Below are 21,023 nucleotides of genomic sequence, written 5' to 3'. Positions count from 1 at the left end.
TGGTTGTGGACACACGACTTTGTGACAGGCAGCACATTACTATAGCGGGCAAAAATCAGCTAGTAATGCGAGTCCAGCTTTACCAAAGCTGGCCCATGGCAAGTTTCTCTGTTGCCTCAAAATCTTTTTCCAGCTGTTTGTTCAGAAAGCTGGGGTGGGCTCAGTTGTGGGGCCCTTGGGTGCAATTGCAGAGGAGCCTAAATTTTCTGGATGCTGGGTTAATGCCCTAATCTGTGATTGCATTATGGCACCCTCTCTTGGAACATTGTCGTCCCAACACTGGCTTTGTTTGCATAGTGATTATGTGTTTTTTTTTGAGTGAACTTTTTTTTTTTCTTCTTCCTTTGGAGCTGATGCCAGTTTATCTCGCCCTTCGACATTCCAAACTTGCAGGACACCAAGCGCTGGTCAGGACTGACAGCACAGTGCCAGATATTGACAGGCAGGGCAGCTATGGCTCCCCTAAAGTTTGCAGGGTGGTGTGCGCACTCTGGCTTGGGAGGCACCCAAGGCTCCACTCACTGAGGGCGGTGCACTTTCCAGTTGTCATTGCGTCAGAATGGCTGCATCTGCCTCCAGGGAGTCGGACCGTTGCTGTTCCTCTCTGCTTTTGCCGTTGATGCGAAGGTGCAGCATTTGCCACAGGGCTCGCTGCGTGCTTTTCACCTGTTCAGTCTCCCTCTGCCTCTCTTAAAGAAGGTTTGGGTGGAAGAGGTGAGGATATTCCTGTTGGCCCTGACTTGGCCGTAGTTCTCAGTGGTTCTCAGTGACCCCACCCCTCATTGATGCAACATAACAGGAGCCTCTGATCCAGAATGGCCTACTGTCACAGCCACTTGGGCCCCCTTTTCACCCTTTTCCCCATGGAGTCATTCTTTGGGCCTGAGAGAGCATCATTTTTGTCTGTGGGGTTGTTGTTTCGGTCGGTGATCTTCACCCTGCAGAGTGCTTGGTCCATGTCAACTAAGTACTCACTGCACAGACACCTTAATGTATGGCTCAGGAGGTCCGACAGAAGCTTAATATGTAAGTGGATATGTAGGAGGAGAGTCTCAATACAATAAAGAACATAAGGTTATGATGTAACTGTTTCCTGAGTGAAGTGACGATTCCGCCAGCTTGGAGACACATTATCACCAAGTTAGTCACTGATTCCACCCGAGCCGCCCTCTATGGGGAATGTGTTGGATACTCTGCATTTGGTGTGTCTTTAATTATCCACATCACCCAGCCAGTGTGAGTGAATTCTCTGTATGTGGGTGCAGATAGAAAGCCATTTTCTTGTAAACAATTTTTAAAATGTTGAATTAGGCTACATTATACAGCGCGATATCAAGAGAACCGGCAGAATGTGTGAAGAACTGAGGAAGTAGCTTCTTGCTAATGGAACAAATGATTTATAAAACGGTAACATATATAAATGGGGCATTTCCCTGCACATCACAACCTCAGACAGTTTGTAACCTTGGGCCCTAGACTAAGGAAATGATACTGCATAGAAAATATGTTACCTAATAGTATGATTTGATTCTGGATTCAACATATATTACATTTCTAGACATGGGTGGGCGCTTCTGTCCCACAGTCACTGAGTAAGATTTTGAATCCCAGAGAGATCTTGAGTCTGATCTGGAATGAGTAACACGTTAGTTTGAAGGTGTGTGCATTGTGACACAGACTGGCTTGCAGCGTGATGTTGGCCCACAGCTGTTCTTACATAACAGTAATCTCTGAAGACTATCCTGTGTTTCCATGGTAATGTGTTTGGTTTCCATAGCGATTGTACTCTAAGAGGAGCCGAGGCTAGCTGCGCCCCTACACCTACATTTCTGAGGAGAGGTGAGAGAGATGGGCATCTGACGAGGCGGGAGCACCTGTGGTTGTGAGATAACCTGTTTATGTGTAGATAGAGAAAGCTTCCTGCACATACAGCCATAGTTATTGCTACATCATCCTGAAGAAACTACCAATTTAGGGATTTACATTGACCATTTATAGTAACCTGGGTTATTCCATAGAAAAACTGGAGCTAGGGATGGCATGATATACCGAAATTCAGTATCGCAACACAGAAATGTGACAATACGAATCATGGGGCAGAAAAATGAATCGAATAGTAGCTCCATTTTATTCTGCTGTGGTAATCCGAAATGAGACAGCTTGCACAATTTCACACGCTCTTCACTGAAATCATGTTATTTCCACTTTGTAATGCCATTTTGAAATTGTTGTTTACATTCTGGTAAGCCAATGCAATTGCTAGAAATGTTTGTGGCTCATAAATACATATAATTCTGCACAGTCATACTTGATTGAACTTTCATTTATTACAGCGCATCGTGGTTGTATTGAATCATGAACCCCATATCACATATCGAATCGTATCGTGAGATAAGCATATCGTCCCATCCCTAACTGGAGCTGTGTGTGTTTGAATGGTGTCTACAGTATGACACAGTGTGGCACAGCTGGAGTGATTCAGTTTGTGGCGAGGCAGAGAAGAGCAGGGGATGAATTTACTCAAACAAATGCTCTTAGAGAAGATGGCAGAGGAAGTGACCTGTTTTATTTGTTTGAGTAATTGTTGTTGCTGCTAAGAGTAAGGCACAACACAATCTACATTCCCTTTAACCTCAGTTAGCTTTATTTTCTCTAGCATTTAGGTGCTATTACTGGCACAAAGTAGAAAAAAGGAGAATATCTAAAAGATGCTGAGAGAAGACTCCTGTGTGTGGGCCAGTCTCCTCTTCCTTGTTCCTCCTTTTCCTATCCATCTTTATCTTTCATGTAGTTTTAGAGGGAGCCATAACCAAATATTTCAAATACTTATGGATGACCAACGGGTAAAGCCTAAAGTAGGCAGAAACTTTCATGACTAAAATAATTATAGTGGATTGTCATGCTAAGACTGTCGTGTATTTGCAGGTGTTAGCTTGTTGTGGTAGTGTGCACTGCAGTGTTGGCCTTGGTCCGGTCAGATGGCAGCCAGGGGAGACAATGGAAAGGATCCTATTACACTTAGCTCAGTTATTCCCCGCAGTGCTCTAATGCAGGGAGATGGATGGATTGTAGGCAAGATAGGGCAACCAAATTTACGATTCTCTCAGTGAAACGAAGAAGTCAGTATACCCCCACATTTTACTGCATTAATTTTAGACTATTATGATCTATACAATTGCTGCAGTAATGGGCATCTCTAAAACAATCATAATATCCCATCTAAAGCACAAAAACTATTCACCAACTTTAGAAATCATTGTGTAGTAACATAGTGCCAAATATTGGCACATTTCAATGGCTTAAAAAAAGTATACTATAGTCCTTGTCCATCCATCTAAATACACATAGCCTGTTCTAATGTCCTGTAGACTGTAACACTAGCAAAACATCTGGGGAAAGCACACACAGATGATGACTGAGCTTCAAGCGTAAATCATAATTTATTCAACAAAGAAACACCCAATGTTTCGACTAACCCTAACCCTTCACATTTAATGACTACCAATTTTCTTGTATGCACAAACATTCTGAATTTTATTTGTAAGGGAGAATTTCGGTCCTTTTCTACGCAACATTGATAAATGATGGCTCTGTGGTCCAGTGGGGTTTATTTGAACAAAGCTATATACATTAGAGAACTTGGAGGCGAAACTGCTGTTCTATTGTCACTTCTCAGAGGGAATCTTGAACGAGCGTAGTCCACTCTAACCAAAAATAGTTAATCGGGAAGACTGACTGTATGGATGCACAACTAACTCTCATGGCTTCCTCGCTTGTTTTCCGTCGGCCCATTGTCAGCGGACATGTTTCATTCCTAGCCTTGCCACTGGCACTAAACGCCAACAAGAACAACAGACAGCAAACACAGCAACAGCAAGTCAGACCCAGGGAATGAGAAGTGACTGGCAGTCTGCCTTGTGGTATCCACTTTCTCCTGCGGATCAGGCTCTTATAATGAGCATAGGCTGCACTTGGAAGGGCTGCAGTGTCGTGTTATCATGTAGGTCGACTGGAACAAGCCCTTGATTTGTTAGCCATACCAACTTTGGGTGATTTTTAATATCAGATGATTTGGAAACATGATTATCTGGCAATATAGCAGGCTTTGATGTCTGTTCCACTGTAGCTGCTGTGCTCAGAGCTATCAGATGCCTTTGGCTTCATGAAACTGAAAGATTTTGCAGAGTGGAGAAACAATTGTGTTAATAACAGGCCAGGGATTAGGACTTTCCCCCTTCTTTCTCCCTAATGAGTGTGTTTGGCACCAGATCTAATTGCCGATGTCCTTCTTCTGTCAATAACTGATGTGAGTCCTAATCACCCCAGTGAGACAGAACAACAGAGGCTTCCATCCTGAACGTTTGGAGGGAGAGTTAGCAGTCTGCTCCCACATATTCTTCCTTAACTGCAATTTAGGACAGTAGGGATGATCAAAGGAACACAGCGGACAGAAGAGACCACAGAGAACGATCTGATGGGATTCAATCTGAGGAAAACGGGGGAAAACGTGGTTCCAAAGACAACCACCTCCCCTCTGAACACTATTCTGAGTTTCTTCACACGAAGAAGGCGTAAGGATGCCACGTTTTTGGTTTTAATATTAGTCTCAATAGTGATAGAAACAGTGAGTAATGTTTACATTTAGATTTTAGGAATTGAACTGACAATTTCATCCAGAATGATTGATTTACAGTGAGTGAGCAGGCAGCGAGTGTCTTGTCTTGCTGAAGGACTTTCGACAGGACATGTGACCGTTTATGGATCACACATTGGCTGTTGCAGGGATTCAACGAATAACATTTGAAACACAATCACTAGACCATCCTGCCAATGTTATAATCATTTCATTTTCCTTCCTTTAATATGTTAATGAGAAGAAATGGACAACAACCTCATTACGGGGGATTAGCACACACAACATGAAACAGAAAAACCTTGGTTTAACCAAGTGACCTAAAGTGTGTGAAAATGGTTGTTTTGATGTTGCCGAAAAGTTCAGAACACCAATAAAAGGAGACAGAAACAGAGAGTTTCTGTTGGTCCTCAGTGTGATACTGGATGCTTCGGGTCTGGTCTGCAGTTGTCATGGTAGTTTTGGCTGAACTCTTGTATCGATGTGGACTAATGGTCTACATCAGTTTCTGCCAGAGCGCCCCCCATTACCCATGCATGCATGCACACACACACATGCACACACACACTTCCCTATGCTCTTAGTGTGTCTGTGTCCTTCAGAGTCGGCTGTTGTGTCGTCTGTGTTGGCTGATGGTCTGACAGACAGAGACGGAGAGTATTTATCCTCACATACACCCAAATAGAACCACTTGGATGGACATGGATCTATTGGAAATCTTTCTTTCTGCTCTCTGTCTGTCTCACACACACACACTCTCTCTCTCTGTCTCTCTCTGGTATGTCCAAATCACACTTAAGAAAGTCCTGGGTAATCACAGTCCCTCTACAAATCCAGTGTTTTTCATGCTGGTTTGCAGAGACCTATGGCTAAATTTCCAGTGTTTATGTGTTCTTTTCTCTGCCTAGCCTTGACAGTTGAGTGGTGTTGTGATTCCAGGCTTTGGGTGAGCTACAGGAAACAGATTGAGGAAATCAATGAAAATCCCTTGGGGCTGGGAAGGGCAGTCACATGACCATGACAGGAAGCAGAGGAGAGGGGGGGGCTGTGTGATTGGCTTTCAGGACTAATGACTGGTGATGCTCATTTCCTTCTTTACCTGGTGGCGGCTTCACAGTGTGCATCTGTCAGCAATCTAGCTGACCTCACTGTGTTTCCCATCTCTCGTATTTATCCCTTATTTATCCCAGAATGATATGAACTTCCTCACAGGAACACACACACACACACACACACACACACACACACACTGTGCAGAGAGCTTCCACCACACAGCACATTCGTCTTAATTCTATTTTAAACACAGACCTGATGGATAAAACTCCTAATACATTACTGAAATTTAACCTTTTGGGAGCAAGTTGGAAACTCTTTTGGGAAATGATGTGTTTCTGTTTCTGATTTCTGTTTTTTACTGTTATTATATCATACGTTAATCGGTCATCTCCTCCCTCCCCACTAGGAGGCGAGGCCAGGATGAACGGCGAGTCAGGTGCCGGAGTGGTGACAGCACCCCCGCCCACCACGGCGCCCCACAAGGAGCGCTACTTTGACCGGGTGGATGAAAGCAGCCCGGAGTACCAGAGGGAGAGGAACATGGCTCCAGACCTGCGGCAGGACTTCAACATGATGGAGCAGAGGAAGAGGGTCTCCATGATCCTCCAAAGCCCGGTTAGTGGGAGAGACACACCAGTTCTGCATGGTGACATACTCAAGATTACCACATAAAAAAACACAGGGGAAAGGTCTTACAAATTAGCCCAAAGATAGGAAGTAGGAAGTACCTTGAATGCAAAAAGTGAAAGTTTATTAAGGCACAAATGAACAAAAGTGCATAAATGAACAAGGAGGGAAGAACACAAAAAAGGCTGATATACATGCATTGTGTTTCAAGCTCAAAGCTCTTCCTCAGGCAGCATTGACTCAAGGTTGGAATGCTAGTTTATGTACCGTGGATCAAACTGTTGACACATAAAGCACAGCCCTACATTTGCTGTACATTCACTACATTATTGATGAATCCCTCTGTAAAAACACTGTGATCAGCACTGGATAAATCTTACACATTGCCATGGCCCAGCATCTCTAAATGTGAATAACCTCCTTTAGTGTAAAGGCAGCAGCCTTCCCAGCATCACATGATGGCACCAGTTTATTCCTCATCAATAGTCTATCTGTGACCAGCTGAATGCCCAGGATAGAGAGCAGGACTGTTTAAAGGCCTATTGTATGTATGTAAAGGCACTGATGAACTCAAGATGCAGTATGTGTTGGAGGATTTGGTGTCTCTATAAAAATCACTTGAGTCCACAAAAAGGGCTGAGAATGGTGGTTATATCAGGGTTTTTAGGTACTGCTGTATTATGTGCAGCTGATCTTTATTATTTGTCTGTTCATACCATATCTGCCAATATGCCATTTTTGTTCAACACTGTCTTGTCACATGACTAAAAATATTGGCCTGGTGTGATTTCCATGATATGTAAGATCCTTCTTTAATTTTCCTGCCTCTTCCAAACCTCAAATTCCAAAAATCTGTGAATAGTTTTGCCTTTTCTCCTCATTGCAGCGGGAAACCCCTGCCTGCCAAACAGCAGAGACTTGAATTTGCCTGTACAAACCCTTCTCTGTGTCTCTATCTGTTGCGTCTCTGTCTGTTGTGTCTCTGTTTTGTGTCACTGTCCTCGTCACTGTGTGTTTTGTCACGTGTGTGTTTGTTTGCACATGTGCCTGTACATGCATTTTTTGTTTATGTGTGTGTGTTTTGTGTTTTTTTGCCTGTGTGTGTGTGTGTCCGTGTGCGTCCGTGACCGGCAGGCGTTCTGCGACGAGCTGGAGACGATGATCCAGGATCAGCTGAAGAAGGGGAAGACCCCGACCAGCCTGTTAGCCCTGCAGCAGATCGCTGACTTCATGACCACCAGCATCCCCTCCATGTACCCCGCTGCACCGCAAGGAGGCATGGCAGCGCTCAACATGAGTAAGTAGAGAAGAGAGTGAGTGAGTGTGTGTGTGTAACTTTTTGACCTCAGCCCGGCTATGTCCTGGCTCACCATGAGTAATACATGCCAGTATGAATGTCTGGACAAAGGATCCAGTTGCATTTCAGCAGGCAGAGTCCAACTTACGGTTATGACCTGTAAGTGTGAGATTTTTTTTCTGTTGGCAAGAACGTGAGGAAGCCTGTCATTATTCAGGGATTTCATTATTTATACTGACAAAAACCTTAAATTCAGGCATTTGGTTTGTGTGTGATTAACTGTGTGTATCTTCTGATCTTGTTGTCCTTTCCTTACTGAAATGGGAAAGGACATTTGTTTTTTCATTTGTTCTGTATAGATCACTGCATTTCTGCTTCAAACAAACACTGAATCTCTCTCTCTCCCTCTCTCTCTCTCTCCCCCTCTCTCTCTCTCTCTCTCTCTCTCAGGTTTGGGCATGGTGACTCCAGTGAATGATCTGCGCGGCTCAGACTCCATTTCCTACGACAAGGGCGAGAAGCTGCTGCGCTGCAAGCTGGCTGCCTTCTACCGACTCACCGACTTGTTTGGCTGGTCGCAGCTTATCTACAACCACCTCACAGTAAGATGGACGCCACTGTATAGAAACACCACAGACACGGACTGGGGAACGTGGCATTTTAGCTAATTTTGTGCCACAGCAGTGCAACAAAGATGGTTTTCACGATGAAAGGCTTTTGATGTGCTCGGCTAGTTTTGATCTGCTCCTCTCAAGTAGTACAACATGCCATTTTGTGAACCCAAATGCTTTGGTGTTCGTATGAAGTATATAATTACAACACAAACGTCTGTAATGGGATGTGGGTGGAGGATCTGTTTAAGAGGTTGCTGCAGCAAATTTCAGTTCACAATACATTTTGCTTGCATAATAATTAAGATAGCCTTGAGCGTTGTCATAGAATTAAATTTTAGTTTAGCATTGTAGTATTATTATTATTATTATAAGAAACAAGTCAACCAAAACCTAGGTAGGGAAATTTATATTTTATTACACGGATGCCTGATGCATCACTTATGGGGCTGTAGTAAATGCTTTTGTGCCTGCCAACAACCTTGATTTATTGATTTAACTCAATTTAAGATGATTTCCATGTAATTGTGTAATCTAATGTTACTGTCTCTGGTCCCGTAGGTCAGGGTGAACTCAGACCAGGAGCGCTTTCTGATTGTCCCCTTTGGGCTCCTGTACAGTGAAGTCACTGCTTCCAGTCTGGTGAGGATCTATGGCAGCTGCATGTCCTCTTTTCTTTTGTTCCATTTTGTTTTCTTTTCTATCAGTGAATGATGTCACCGACTGTTAAATTTAAGTTTAAGTCAGTCAAATTTGCTACTCTGGTCATAAAAGACAAAGAAATGGTACCAACACATACAAAAAAACCCGTATTAGTCTGCTTAAAGTTCATAGCTAAGTGATGGTGATACTCTTATGCTTGTGGCGGTGAGTAACCCTTTTTTTGTTTGCCCCTCCCCCCTCCAGGTGAAGATAAACCTTCAAGGTGAGATAGTGGACCGGGGCAGCACCAACCTGGGGGTCAACCAGGCCGGCTTCGTCCTCCACTCTGCCATCTACGCTGCCCGGCCCGATGTCAAGTGCATCGTACACATACACACGCCTGCCGGTGCTGCGGTAAGGGACAGTGTACATGACCACACACACACACAGAGTAGATAAACATACACAACACCAACACACACGTACACAGAGTCTGTTGTGTGCAGACAATTGCAGACATTTCAGTCCTGTGCCGTGTGTTGAATGGTCCTGTTTGTTTGGTTTTAGGTGTCAGCAATGAAATGCGGCCTGTTGCCCATCTCACCTGAGGCTCTGTCCTTGGGGGAGGTGGCCTACCATGACTACCATGGCATACTGGTGGACGAGGAGGAAAGCGCTCTCATACAGAGGAACCTGGGGCCTAACAGCAAGGTAACGGCAAAGACAGAGAGAGAGAGAGTGTGCGTGTGAATAAAATGAAACGAGAACAAGAGGAATATTGCTGCTGTGGGAAATTGAGTTCATGAGTTTCATCATCAAACCTTGTAAAACCCCATTGTATAATTTGTAAAATACAAAAATATAAAAAATGTTTCTGCATTTTGTCCAACAACAATGTGTGTGCGTTTATTTATTTCTCCCATCCTGCAGGTGCTCATCCTGAGGAACCATGGCTTGGTGTCTGTAGGCGAGACGGTGGAGGAGGCTTTCTATTACATCCACAACCTGGTCACTGCCTGCGAGATCCAGGTAGGATGTAGGACACACACATACACACACACACACACACACACAGCTCCTTGAATGTGTTATGTCAGTTACTATCATCATGGCTTGATGTAGGCTTTCAGTTGCTTTTGTGATATTTGACAACGTATGTGTATGTTTGTCTGCATTTGTCATAACAATTGTCTTTGTCCCTTGTCTTCTCCATTTCTTTATGTATGCTCATCTGTCTTCATGTTGATGTCTGTGTGTGTGTGTGATGGACTCTCTATGTTTTTGTGTATCTGTTTGTTTCCTCATGTCCACGTTTTTTTTTTTTTTTTTTCTCTCTGTATTCTGGGTCTATCTGTCTTGTGTCTGTCTATATCCCCCCTTAATTTCTCCCCAGGTGAGAACGCTGGCCAGTGCTGGGGGGCCAGATAATCTGGTGATGCTGGACCCGGCGAAGTACAAGATGCGCCCACGGGTGCCTGAGCCGGCCGGTGACGGGACCTCACACCCCAAGTGGCAGATCGGGGAGCAGGAGTTTGAGGCACTCATGAGGATGCTGGACAACCTGGTAGGAACATCGATGCTGGTGCCCTTTTTGCCTTCCTAAACAGAAATGAATCAAACAGAAACAGCCTAAGTCTATTAAAAAGAAATGAGCTTTCACATTATGCAATAAGATACCTTTTCAAGTGGTTGAAACGGTAATTCAGAACATTGGATTTTACCATCAAAAATACACCAATGAAAACTTCTTAGGACAATTCACTGGTGATAGTTGGAGCACTCTTAATGTATGACAAAAATGCAAAAGCTCCTTCATTTAATGTGGACTTTTATTGCTGAGGTTGGCTGACGTTTTCCTTCCTCAGAGCAATCAAAGGAAGTTTTTTTGTCTTTTGTTGAAGAGCACTCCTCCCACATCGTGTTTGAGCGTAAAAGCTATACAACAGCTTATTGAGTTATACCAGTGTAGGCCTAAAGCGCTGATAAGTACTCACTGTATTAACAACTAAGCCGTGTGGTTTGTGTTCCTGCCTCCCAGGGCTACAGGACGGGCTACCCCTACCGCTGCCCGGCGTTACGAGACAAAGCTAAAAAGTACAGTGATGTGGAGATTGCTCCCTCCGCCCATGGTGGTTACTCCTATGGGGAGGACAGTGACTCAGGTGCTCGCTCCCCGCTGAAACACAGCTTCCAGCGTGGCCAGCGTGACAAGACCCGCTGGCTCAACGCCGGCGGCCGGCCCGACGAGCCCTTCGAGGACGGGCCCGACGGCAGCAGCCCCAAGTCGAAGCCTAAGGTGTGGACGAACATAACACACGATCACGTCAAACCCTTGCTGCAGTCTCTCTCGTCCGGTGTCTGCGTGCCAAGCTGTATAACCAACTGCTTGGTCTGTGCCTACCTTATTGTTCATAGTATAGACTTTTACAGCTACTTTTGGTTTTGGAAACGGGTAGGTGGTCGGCATCCTGAGGTTCTGGGGTCAATCATGGGTAATCTAGGGGGGCCACCTGACTTTTATCAACTCTACCTTTTAATATTATATATAAATAGTATAGAGCAGAAATTGTGGTTTGCAGATACGTTGTCTAATCCTCTTTGCTCAAGCCAGTATATATAACAACTGCTTGCACAGCTAAAGACAGATTCCTTTGTATATTCCTCCTTTCCACTAATTTTAGGCTCTGATTTCAGTGAAATGTGATTTCATTGAGATGATCCTATTAACCCACCTATCTAAAGCAGTTTCTTCTGCTCTGTGTTAATTACTTTGTAGTATAGTTGTGATTGTTTGTTGCTACTCTTCGCTCCTGTTTTCCCCATATTTTCCCCTCTGGTCTCGTAAAGCTTCAGGATGCCAGGCCAGCTGCCCACTGCATGCCCCGTTGCATGAGTAGTAGTGAAATGCATTGTTGGTGGTGTTGTTTTTCCCAGAGGAGCAAGCAGCAGGGGTGTGGCATGAGCCCCCATGTGGGCAGGTGTATGTGGCAAGGCACAATGTTGTTGTTGCTAACCACACTACTGCTTTACAGACTCACCGCCCCCAAACACACCCTCTTGTTTTATGTCTGTCGTCTATGCATCTTTAAGTTGGCTAAGTTTGTTGCTTATAAAGAAAATTATTCAGTGAAATGATACATACAAGAAAGTACAGCAAGCATCGAGGCTTTATGAATCAAAATGTCACAAGTTTATCTGCTTTGTGAGCTTTTTCACAAAGCTTAATTTTTATTAGACATCTCATAAGGCCTTACATTGCCCATGTATAAGAGTAAGGTGGCATGTTTCTATAGAGAATATACTGTGAGTTATACTTATATTATAGACATTGGATGACAAGATGCTTTAAATTATACAAGAGGGCAAACACTTTTGGTATGAACTGACCTCCCCAGAAGAGTCATGCAGCCTGCTTTTGTGACTTTATTTCTCCCAAACACCCGCAACTGCTCTTAGTTGTACGTTTCAGTTGCCTCTATTTTCTTTTTCTCTGGTTTGATTCTGAAAATGGTTTTGAACCCCTCAAGGTGTACGCCTGCATGACTGGATTTGTCTCAATCAAAAAAAAAAGAAAAAGACAAATGAAATTTGACCTGACTTTTGAATCAATTATCTCCTGTTGGGAAAGTAGGAAATGTTGTGTTGTGAGACTCTTTCTCAGTGAGTATATCGTGTCTACATGTTCATCCCATACTCAACCAACCCAACCCAGCAACTTCCACCCAGAAAACCCTCCTCATCCAGCCCTTGGTTTGGCACTAAACAGCCCAGCTTAAAAAATATACAGGAATGAACCCATGAGCTTATGCTTTCCACAGCGAACTACATGCTTAGTTAAAAATGATTTAAAAAAAAAACTAAAAAAAACATTTTGCATGAAAGCTGAAGATTTGATTTCAATATTCACCCGCTGCTCATTCAGTTTGGTGTAAGAAAATGGGTCTAAATTTTTTTTTCTTCAATCATGCTGAGCATTACCAGGTTTTCAAAACTGTTCTGTTACTGAAAAGTAGGTAGTATCAAACTACCTGGCACGGGGTGTTCTGCTGGATCGGTGGTCTAAGGCGCGTACCATGTAACCGCGACTCCCTGGGTTCGAGCCCGGCCTGGGACCTGTGTCGCCTGTCATCCCCCTCTCTCTTCCCCCTCTCCGGTCTCTCTCCACCGTACTATCCAATAAAAGCAGAAATACCATAAAGATTATCTTTAAAAAAATAAATAACCTGGCCCTAGTGAGCTGAAATATCTATTTTCTGGGGTATATTGTTTTTTTAAGATAAAGAGGAACATGTCAACAGAAGGTTTGGTCATCTGTAGGAAAGTTGTGTTGTGGGTTATTTTTGTCCCAGCGTGGGCGAGTGTCTCCGGGAGTGTTTCTCTCTTTATCTCTGTCGTCCTTTTTGTTGTTGTTGTTTTGTATTAGCCTGGGAAATGACTTTGGTGATGCCAGCTCACCCCTCACTGCCACTCTCGCTTCGTAAGCCAGCCTCATCGTCTCACCCACCCACCCACCCACCCCTCACTCTCCCCCACCTGTCGTCACCCGCCCACCCCTCACTCCTCCCTGCCTTCCCCTCTTCACATTTTTAGGTCTCATTCTGTGATGCTTTAAGTTGATCTTCAGTGTGCTCTTCAGTTACTTTTTGTTTCTGGTTTTGGAATCTAATAGTATATCAATGATGATGAAAATGGCTGTCAGTACTGCATAAAATACTGTTAGACAGGTTTCGTAGTCTTGGCATACTACTGTACATGACAGTATGGAATCATACTAATGTGACAATGAGCACATGCGTCTTTAATATGTGTTTTATACCTAAAACATACATGCTGCACACATTACTGGGGTGATGCGATCTAATATCACCATTCTGTTGGTGAATAAAAGTCGGAGATGTAGGTAATGACGTAGAACCGCTCCCTGCTAAACTGAATTTCTTTACAATCAGTATATAGATATGAAACATACCCATTTTTAAAAGGTGCATCATCATTGGTTCACTACCTTCAGGTCCTATTTCCATTCAGACCTTTTTACAGTCATCCAACTTTGTCCATTTCAGTTTGACACGCATGATTCTTGTATTGTAAAGCCTGCGTAGTAGTTTTGTCTTATCTATTTTTGTGCTTGGGTTTTCATGTTATTTGCTGGATCTGGTTTTAGCTGATTTTTAACACTCCCTGTGGTGTTTACAGTGGACGAAGGAGGATGGGCTTCGCCAGGCTGCCGCAGCCAATCAGTTCATCCCGTTGAACACCAACCCGAAAGAGGTCCTGGAAATGAGGAATAAGGTAGCGTAGCTTTCTGACTTCATTTTTTGTTTCAAATGCTTTACATTCAATTATTATTTTTCTCTCTCCTGCCTTTGATTGCAAAAGCGTCTCTTTAGGCTAATAGTTTTATTTTACCAGTTTACTTCTGAAGCCGTACCTTTCCTTCTGCTGCCTGCACTCACTTTCCCTTTCTGTGTGAACTAGTGACCATCCAAGGCTCCTCAACTTGCATTTTTGTCTCAAACCTTTTTGTGTGTGTGTGTGTGTGTGTGTGTGTGTGTGTGTGTGTGTGTGTGTGTAGATCCGGGAGCAGAACCTGCAGGACATAAAGACAGCAGGGCCGCAGTCTCAGGTTTTGTGTGCCGGCACCGTAGTGGAACGCTCCTACACTCAGGTCAGTCCCAACACCCACCACATGTAAGCCTAGCTGCTACAGCTATCCTGACCTGGACATGAATATGTATCTCATACTGCTGAAATACTTGAGGTGTGTTTCTGACATTTTTTACATTCCCTACAATTTGTGCTGTTTGGTCACTTTTGGATCTTACTGATTCTAATATTCGGTCCAACAACAAAATGAAAGGACGTTTGATGTGTTTCACAATATATTCTGTCCAGGTCTGGAGTCTCTCCTCAGAACAAATGCAGCAATATGCGAATATTGTGAGTGAAATTGTCCTGGACACTGATCTCTAATCATTGTTGCTAATCCCCAAAATGGGTTGCCATTACAATCTGATCTGATCCTCCATCAGTTTCTAAAGGGGTAACTTCACTGCTAGCAAAACAGAGCAGAAATGTCCTCCATGTTGCGTCCCAGAGCATGGGGTGACTGTGTAACTGTGACGTTATTCTTTAACCACAGAGAGTGTCACTCTGGCAGGTGAGTAGTATGTGGGAGAGGTAACCTCACACTGCTCTCACAACCTTCCAGCTCAGGTTGTGTCCATTTCCCTTGGTTGTTTTTTGCCATGTGGTTTTTATGCGCGTTTTGCCTTCTCTTTTCAGTTATTGAGAGTTGAGACTGTTGTTTGTCTCAACACTTGCAGGCTGGTCATTTTGATCTCATGCAATGTTCAGCTAAATCCCAAATACACCTCTCTCAAGATTTTTCTGTGCATGCTTTTCTTTTTTATTTATAGCAATATGGTGACATGCTCTCCATTTAACGCAACCATATTGTTTTGATAGCTGCAAAAGATGGAAAAACATGGGATTTCTTGGACTTTGTCTTCTGAGTTCAGTTTGCATGATTTGCCCTCCCATCCCTTGAGCGCTCTTGGAGCTCAATTTTTCCACATGGGTAGTCAGGTTGGACTGCTGCCTTGAAGTGTAACCCTCCATGAGGGGCAGGACATGGGCAACTGCAGTGTGAGCTGCTGATTCTGTTCTAACATGCATCTTGCATCATGGGTACCTAAAGCTTGATATATCACCTCATTATTATGGATCAAAGGAGGCATTGATGAGTTGTTGAATTGTTTAGACTCAGGTTCTGTGAACCAACCAGCACCCCCTTGTGTGGATAATTTGTCATTACAATGCATGGGCCCGCCTATTTGTTTCATCACTGCTACGCTTCACAGCCCCACTGCTCTCTCCAGCTCCACCTGCATGCAGTTGCAATGTTGGTGTGTGTGTGTGTGTGTGTGTGTGTGTGTGGTTTGGGGATGGGTGTGGTATGCTTGTGAATGTGTGCATGCATTTCTGCCTGCCTGAGAGATTGCTAATTTGAATGTGCCAGTGTTTAAGAGCTGGGTTGTGCCCCCCTCACTGGGTTTACTATTGCAGGACGCCCCTCTGTCTGACTGTACGGACACTATTGATGGCCTTGATGTGTCCGAGGGGGCCTATAGTCCTGCTAAGTCAATTAGAAAGGTACTTACTGCTCCAGTCACAACGACCTCTCACCCTGTATCTCACATCATCCCCCAACCATCCCTCTGCCCCTGCACCGAGGCACCTGAGATCTGGGCCTGTGTAGATTAAGTGTCTTTAGCACTAAACTGAGGCCATTTTCCTTTCTGAGTCACACTGACATTTATGTGGCAGTTTGATCTAATCATTCTACATCTTTATGCATACTAGAGCCTGAGAGCTTGAGATCCATTTTAAGGATAGTGTTTTAGGATAGTGCAGTGTTGGTCAGAATGATTTTTGCCAACTAGGAGCCTTGTGGTTGTTGTCATGGTTTGGTCTGCAGAAGAGATTTTCACCATTTCTCCATTACTTATCGGTGAAGTGGCAGTGACAAGGGCAGATGTGATGCCGGTGCAGATGTTCAGAGCATGTTCCATATATGAAAATTGTGTGACCGATTAAGTGAAAATTGAAATTAAGATAATGGTTTGCTGGTTTGAGAAGTACAGCTATTGTTGTTATTTGTCAGTTTATTTCAATCATGATATTTGACTCTTCTGCGTTTCTGGTTTTACACTTTTGGCTTGGTCATAAACACACACAGTGCTTGGCTTTCATGTAACTAATGTTTTTTTTCTTTGAATGAACAAAAAAATGAATCTTGCTCTGATAGAGATAAGTCAGAAATGACCTATTATCACACCAAAAATATGATTTGGTTTTATAGCATCTCTATATATCTTGTGTGTTCACTGGATTGTATAACAGTCTTAGATCTACATTTATTCATTTATGACACTGATATTTTTACTCATGCTGCATACAGGCTTTGTAAATAATAAACTGCCTTTGATATGATGATTCCAGCTGTGTTTTGAAACTACAATAGATTCTTAACTGTTTGTATTCCAAATATTTGACATTGCAGCTACTTTTTTGTATATGACAATATTCCTTGTGTATTCTGCAGAAACGCTCCTGTCTTATGTCCTGTCTCCTTCTGTCCTTGCTCTATGTGTCCTGAAGGGGGAGCTGGTGACGGCATCCAAGGCCATCATAGAAAAGGAGTACCAGCCCAGAGTTATTGTCAGCAAGCAGGGGCCCAACCCCTTCACTAAACTGACCGACCAGGAGCTGGAGGAGTACCGCAAGGAGGTGGAGCTGAAACAGAAAGGGCCTGAAGGTAAAGGTGACGAGTGGCGTAGAGAAGATGAAGATGAGTCGAAGTGTGATGTACAGTAGCGTCCTCTTCTTGCCTCCTCTCCCCTCTTTGTAGCGGCTTTGCTCTTTTGAGCGGATGGTTTTCCATGGCAGCAGTTATGCCTGCTGGCCACAGTGGCTCGCTCACTCAAAATTCACCAGCCCCTTTCATTATCTTACCAGATAACTGGTAATTTCTGACATCCCAACACTGGCTGTTTACCTGTCAAAATGGTAGAGTAGACAAACTTACCAGCCGCAGCTAAAATTGACCAGTTTCAGCTGCTGGGCTGTGGTAATGTCCTGCCTTGATTTGATTACAATACATAATGACTAGCCTAAGTAGCAGTTATATCATTGCGGATGAGAGAGAGAAGGCGATTAAACAACATCGTAGTATTTGAATTTAATGCTTTTTGTTATTTTTTTATTTGACCTTTTGTTTTCTACCTGCTTGTCAAATTGCATTGGAGGGACAACAGGGAATTATCTGTAGTCTAATGGACAGCTCGCTCCTCTCACGATTACTGTTCCTTGATTTCCCTCAAGAAATGTCTAATTACACTGGAGAGTATATATATTCATGTTGTATGTTATCACTTCAAGTTAGCAGGCTGTGTTATGTAACAAATGTTTTTTGACACATACCTGCATTTCTCTTCTTTGTGCTTTGAATTTGAGATCAGTCACTTATGTCTGTATCTTGTGAGTGAGAGAAAAGCAATAGGCATTTCTTCCCCTTATTATTAGTATTATCATTAGTAGTAGTAGTAGTATTATTATCATCATCGATATTTGGAGAATGCTCACTTGCATCCACTCAGAATCATGCAAAGACCAAATGCAAGGCAGCGCAGCCAAACTATTATGTTGCCTCCCCACTCCTATACACACACACACACACACACACACACACACACACACACACACACACACACATTCACATACATCCCACCCCCTCAGTGCAGGGACAAGAAGAGCATCAGGGGGACGAATCAACCGCCAGCACGCAGCTTCCTGAGCCTGAGACGGTAACAGGAGAGCAAGCCTCTGCCTCCACGCCCCCGCAGTCTGCGTCCGCACTGCAGCCACACGAGGACACGCCCGTCTTAGAGCAGCCCCCCTCGCCAGCTGCCGCTCCCGCTCCGCCGGCCCCTGAGCGGCCCTCTGAGCCGGCCCAGGGGGAGCCAGAGGCCGCTGGGAACCCCGAGGACGAGGTTTTTACCGCTCCGGACTCCCCCCACAAGGAGTTCCACTGTGCCGTGCTGCAGGCCCTCAGCAAGGAGCAGGCAGCGGCAGAGGCAGCTAAGGCAAATCAGGCTCCAGGTACAGCCGGCGAAGCGGAGTCGCGCTCAGCTCTGGTCTTCCGCTTCCCTCCTCCCTGCCCCGGCCCGGTCCGCCTCACTGCTGGGCGTCTGGGATCCCTGCCTGCTGTCCTGCTGTGTCCTCTCCTTTTTCTGGGGGTCTGGAGTCTGCTGATGTTTTTTTTTTTTTTTTTTTTTATATACCGTGTGCAAACACCCTCCTTACCCACAGTTGAATCTCCAAAGTCTTTGCTTGATTTTTTTCCATCCCCTCTCACTGGTGTCTTCTCAAAAGGCGCCGAAGCTCTTGCAGATCAGGCGCTGTTCTCCAGTTTGATTGGACGAGGAGCTGAGGAGAGAGGATGGGAGGAGTAAAGCAACTGCATTTTGAGATTTAAAACCCATCCCCTCTTCCAAGGCGCCCTCTCCTCTTAAATCTAAAGGCTCTTTAACAATGGAGTGTTAATTGTGCTGACTTTTGAGGAAGCCTTGTCTAACCTCAGTCAACCAAATAAACCTTGTCATCCAATCAGTGCAGCTCATGTGCCGACATGAGTAAATGTTGTCCTCATTCTCTTCCTTCTAACCTGTCCTGGATCAAATCTCCGTCGTTGTCCTTTTTTTCCCTGGAGTTTACTCTCCTCCTCCTCCAAACCAAGCCTCTCCCTCCTGTCTTTCTGACTGACTGCCACAAAGACTCATGGTAGTTTTGGTTCCTTGGGTTCTTTGGGATATGTGAAGGTTTACTGGGATTTGTCTTCCAGGGTTTGCAATGTTCTTCTCCTGATTAAGGCTTGCTCCCCCGTTTTGTTCAGTGTGCTGTCTACTCTTTTTACTCATTGCAATGGTGTTGGTGTTAACACCAGGTGATTCTCTGAGACAAAAGGTGTGATAGTGTGAAGTTTAGTTTAAGTTTTAGCCAGCTCATCACCTGTTGAATGTAAAAGATAAATACATTTAACATACTCATTTATTAACTGATTTCTCTACTGTTTATTCATTTTGGGAGATCTGTTTCTCATTGTTTATTCTCGCTGACGTCCTTTCAGACCAAGAGCAGCTAGTAGAGCCGGAGGAAGAGGCCAAAGGTCAGAGCCCCACCTGCACGCCCCCCAGCACCCCCGTCAGAGCAGAGGAAGGTAGGTTGGCCTGATCTTCACCTGGCCTGGCCTAGTCCTGCCTGGTTCAGCATGGATTTCTCCAGTCCTCTGGCTGGGCGGCTTGGGCTTTCTGGGGTCAACAGCGGGAATGCAGGGGCTCCTGCCCGTCCATCTGCCTGTCTGTCTTGGGGTCATGTGGTGGTCTTTAATAAAACTACTCTAGGTGCTGTGCTGTGTTGCATGTAATAACAGGCCAAGAGGATTTGAAAGGATAATTGGGTTTACTTGCTCAGGTCAGATAATCTGCTAAAACAGCTAAAATACACACATTGGAAAGGATTAATGTTAGAAGAGAGTTGAGAGAGTTGTAGATACAGTTAAGTGAGATATTGAAGTGGAAAACATATTAGTTATTGGAAGAACATTTTTCTAAATTTATTATATAGCACTAGTTTAGGGACCACAGTGCAGACTGCTTCACTCTTCTATCTCTTTTTAATTTTCACCCTCTTGGTCTTTATTACTATTGGATTACACCTTCATTAGCAGTATCATCCATGATGATACCAGGACTGTCCTACAAACCAGGAAGTTATCGTCTGACTGATAGTCTGAGGAAACTAGTTTGCCAGGGTCTGTACTAAAGTATTAATTGGCATTACCCATCATATATTTGAGGCTTTTTTCTGGTATGAGCTGTAGCAAGCTATAGTCAGTGTGAGCCATAAGGGGGGAAGGGGGTGCTAGCGTTGATCTCAGGTGTAATCTAATATCAGAAATGTTGTTATATAACATATGTCTCTATGTACAGTATCTCCTCTACCCCTTCACTTCCATTCTCCATCTTTTTGGAGTCTCCTAAGAATGGTTTCTAACCATTCTTTTTTTTTTTTTTTTTCTTCTGGTGGTTTTTCTCTATTTCACGTTTTTATTTCCTTTTTAATTTAACACGGAGGCTGTGGTTTGACTTGCATAGACATTTGTTTCTACTTGTGCTTTTTCTTCTTTGTGGCTGCGATTACAATCAGGAGATGGAAATGCAAAAGAGTACCTGTTGCCATAGTAAGTATGTACTGTTCCACCTGGCTCACCACCCTCCTACTTACCCACCACCTCCATGCCTGTGTTTGATCATTGACCCTTTCCTTGCATGGCTTCAGTAGTACTGCTGTTCTGTGGTCTCACTAACCCGTCGGCCAGGGTTTACGGCTGTTCAGTCAGTCTTACTCGGGTCACTGAGTTCCTCCGAATCTGTTCCCTGGTGTTGATGGGGGTTATTTCAGAGCTCCTCCCCCTCTGGTAGTTTGCCTTGATTCACAGTTCCCAGTTTCTATCAAAACTGCAGCGATACTGGATGCAAATTGATGATCAGATCGTCAAAATAAACGATCCAAAATCATAGTCCAATCGGCACCC

The 21,023-nt window shown here is 44.1% G+C and overlaps 1 protein-coding gene across 3 annotated transcripts in view; it reads left to right on the top strand.

Annotated features, from left to right (window-relative positions):
- The window catches only part of add1 (adducin 1 (alpha)), a 31,212-nt gene that overhangs the window by 5,516 nt on the left and 4,673 nt on the right, over window positions 1–21,023 (top strand). The window contains exons 2-16 of one of the 3 annotated variants that reach the window (XM_071515695.1): window positions 6,096–6,304; window positions 7,451–7,613; window positions 8,064–8,215; window positions 8,786–8,866; window positions 9,131–9,280; window positions 9,434–9,577; window positions 9,797–9,895; window positions 10,260–10,430; window positions 10,905–11,162; window positions 14,063–14,158; window positions 14,442–14,534; window positions 15,935–16,021; window positions 17,030–17,186; window positions 18,167–18,529; window positions 19,557–19,646. In XM_071515695.1, coding sequence (XP_071371796.1) covers window positions 6,110–6,304; window positions 7,451–7,613; window positions 8,064–8,215; window positions 8,786–8,866; window positions 9,131–9,280; window positions 9,434–9,577; window positions 9,797–9,895; window positions 10,260–10,430; window positions 10,905–11,162; window positions 14,063–14,158; window positions 14,442–14,534; window positions 15,935–16,021; window positions 17,030–17,186; window positions 18,167–18,529; window positions 19,557–19,646 — 2,299 coding nt within the window. In that variant the 5' untranslated portion in view covers window positions 6,096–6,109. Of the gene's footprint in view, window positions 1–6,095; window positions 6,305–7,450; window positions 7,614–8,063; window positions 8,216–8,785; window positions 8,867–9,130; window positions 9,281–9,433; window positions 9,578–9,796; window positions 9,896–10,259; window positions 10,431–10,904; window positions 11,163–14,062; window positions 14,159–14,441; window positions 14,535–15,934; window positions 16,022–17,029; window positions 17,187–18,166; window positions 18,530–19,556; window positions 19,647–20,635; window positions 20,671–21,023 lie in introns of those variants that run through there. The other 2 variants (XM_071515698.1, XM_071515696.1) reach the window with 2 other exon arrangements.

This window comes from Centroberyx affinis, unplaced genomic scaffold (genome assembly GCF_046629955.1).
Source record: "Centroberyx affinis isolate AG114_WGS23_722 - 3 ecotype Tasmania unplaced genomic scaffold, CSIRO-AGI_Caff_v1 ptg000366l_1, whole genome shotgun sequence".
In the NCBI taxonomy this organism is placed as follows: domain Eukaryota; kingdom Metazoa; phylum Chordata; class Actinopteri; order Beryciformes; family Berycidae; genus Centroberyx; species Centroberyx affinis.
Note: the sequence above shows the minus strand (reverse complement) of the source record. Positions and strands in the feature narration are given on the sequence as shown.